Genomic DNA, 2445 nt, shown 5'->3' with positions numbered 1-2445 from the left:
ATACAGAGCATTTCCAGGAGACGCCACGTGGAGGCCAATTGACATATAACGTAGAATTCTTTTGAAATAAGCATAACATAATACATATATATATATATATATATATATATATAATTAACACACGATGCATTTTAATAATTGTAACGCTGTACTTTATAGGGTGAACCTTTTCAAAAAATGAAGGATAGATTGCTAAAGAAATTAGGAGTACAGGAAAAAGAATTCGAAAAGGTAGGCATCCTTAGCTAATCTTTTTTGATCTCTTATGAGAATTCATAAAAAAACTTTGAAGTTTAAGTTCGCGGTGGTGTCAATGGGCAAGCCACAGTTCATTATCGACTCGCCGGACTGTTGTATCAAAGTCGACGATTTCCTTCCTAGATTTTCCGGTCAGAGTAAGTATAAATTATGTTTCTATTCTCCATTTTCTAACGCATGCGAATAAAGTGAGCGTCGAATAATCGCATAGTCTCACTATATTTAGTACATAGTACATTGTAATATGATGCTGATGAAGAATAAATTTTGTAGTCTATCCACTTTTAAACGCAGGCACATCGCCACACAGGCCTTGGCTTGGCCTGGAACATGTCAACAAAGCGCCAAAGCGCTCTCGTATCAACTACCTCGAAAAGGCCATTAAGATTTACAATTAAATTTCCACCACACGAAGAAGAAATTAAATTAGGCAGCCACTTATAATAATTTATATACGACTCTGTATAGTAAGAGAATGACGTCTGATATACTAAAGGTTGGAAAATGCTTTTATGTATTCGTTTCTTCAGCCAGATTAAAACTATGCAATTTTAATACTGCGAGAACGATATCGGAAGGTAAATCCAAGCTTTGTATACGATGAATTATAAGATTGTCGTGAAATGTGCAGTGCTATTTTATGCATCATGGAAGAGCGATAAAATAGTTCCTCGATTCGAATTTGTAAAAGTTTTATTGGCCCGATGCTTACTTTGGCGTCACTCAGTACGGATTTTCGCCTAGACTTCGAGAATGTTTGATTATAAAATGCACATACATTGTACCTAATATTATTGTGTCTCTGATAATTCTCTCTAATAAACTATTTCTTTCTTTTTTTTTATTTTATTTTATTAGGAAAACGTGACTTTTGTGTGAGAAATATACCGGCTTTTATCCTATCACGTAAAATCTGTATATAATTGTTACATCCCAAGAGGTACCATATTATGTTCTGCATGATGTAACATTTAACACTCGTAACGTATTATTGGTATCGAGAAAGATTGCCTACACACTCCCCTTTTATGCTGTGTCTGTATTCAGAATATTCAAAATGTGGAGCTTGCCATTAATATTGTGCTAGAAAAAAGAGCGATGTCACATTTTTAATTTACCCGAAGATTTTGTGACGCAAAGTATATCGTCTCATAAAAATTCTAACATTTAAGACAAATCTATTCCATTGATTCGAAATATAATTCAAGAATTTCCTTCTCTTTTGTATTTTCTTCGTATTTTCGAACAAAATCTAGAAAACTATTTTATTTTATGTCGCGTTATAAGAATATAAGAGGATAGAAAGTGCGTAAGCTAAATTTCTAAGTTGCCTTTCCTGGAATATTATTCTTCTTAGAGCATATTTTTTGTGAGTTTTATCTTGTATATTTTTTACTATATAATGCCAGTACGTAAAATGCAAATATAAAAGGGTATATAGATATCTAAAACAAGAAATTGACGAAACGAGCAATGCTTAATCTAGACAAAGAAATTCTCGGTGAGATGCAAACGCTAGTTTAAGCAAATCGCATATAATAACGTATTCGTTTTTTTCTTTTTTTTTTTCACCGCTTCACCTTTAACTGCTCCATTTTTGAGAAGCAATGTGTAGGAGATAATGATTTAATCATCCAGAAATCATCATAGTATTTTCTTATTAAATTGATCATAAATTAGCAACTTATTTTTCCTTTTTATATTTAATTTATAAAATACGACAAAAAAGTAGATCTCGCACGAATGATTTTCAGGAAAGTAACCCGCGTGTTGCGCAAGAGCTCTGCTATTTGCGGATACTTATTTATCATTTTCTACACCTTACTGTGATCAATTCAATTTAGCCAACATGTATTTAAACATCATACCGCCGCCTCTGGAATATTCGAAATAGTTTAATTGTAAATGTCAAAGAAGAGGGATACCGAGCTTTCTACGTGTGCATTATTTAATAAATTTCATTTTATGTTAAGAAACTGTTTATTACTCATAAGTTTTAAATGAGTTAGATCTATAAGGATGTAAATTTAAGCTATTTTGAATGTTTAAACTTCTAAAGAATTGCAGACCACTTGAAAGTCATAACAAAATCATAATGTGTTCAAAGTGCAAAAGCGAAATTTGTACTTTGTAAAGTGGCATAAAATGGTACACCAAACACACACACATACACACACACATGTACAT

At 32.2% G+C, this 2445-nt stretch overlaps 1 protein-coding gene across 4 annotated transcripts; it reads left to right on the top strand.

Moving 5' to 3' along the window:
• Positions 1–160: 160 nt before the first annotated feature.
• Positions 161–1827, top strand: LOC115238415 (ubiquitin carboxyl-terminal hydrolase 7-like). 4 transcript variants are annotated; one of them, XM_029812201.1, is made up of 3 exons: positions 161–231; positions 293–395; positions 553–1827. In XM_029812201.1, exons 1-3 carry the CDS (start codon positions 178–180, stop codon positions 654–656), a joined length of 261 nt encoding a protein of 86 aa, XP_029668061.1. In that variant the 5' UTR covers positions 161–177; the 3' UTR covers positions 657–1827. The 4 variants fall into 4 exon arrangements, with proteins under 4 accessions (XP_029668061.1, XP_029668059.1, XP_029668062.1 ...); XM_029812199.1 differs by having other exon boundaries at positions 532–1827; XM_029812202.1 differs by having other exon boundaries at positions 166–231; positions 299–395.
• Positions 1828–2445: the final 618 nt, after the last annotated feature.

This window comes from Formica exsecta, unplaced genomic scaffold (genome assembly GCF_003651465.1).
Source record: "Formica exsecta isolate Colony F162 unplaced genomic scaffold, ASM365146v1 scaffold3330, whole genome shotgun sequence".
NCBI classification, from domain to species: domain Eukaryota; kingdom Metazoa; phylum Arthropoda; class Insecta; order Hymenoptera; family Formicidae; genus Formica; species Formica exsecta.
Note: the sequence above shows the minus strand (reverse complement) of the source record. Positions and strands in the feature narration are given on the sequence as shown.

What these genes read in the sequence shown, in the direction of transcription:
- LOC115238415 (XM_029812199.1), top strand. Translation starts at nt 178, where the DNA reads ATGAAGGATAGATTGCTAAAGAAATTAGGAGTACAGGAAAAAGAATTC. An exon ending in AGGAAAAAGAATTCGAAAAG is followed by an intron (nt 232 to 292) that starts GTAGGCATCCTT and finishes AAAACTTTGAAG; the next exon opens with TTTAAGTTCGCGGTGGTGTC. An exon ending in TCCTAGATTTTCCGGTCAGA is followed by an intron (nt 396 to 531) that starts GTAAGTATAAAT and finishes TAAATTTTGTAG; the next exon opens with TCTATCCACTTTTAAACGCA.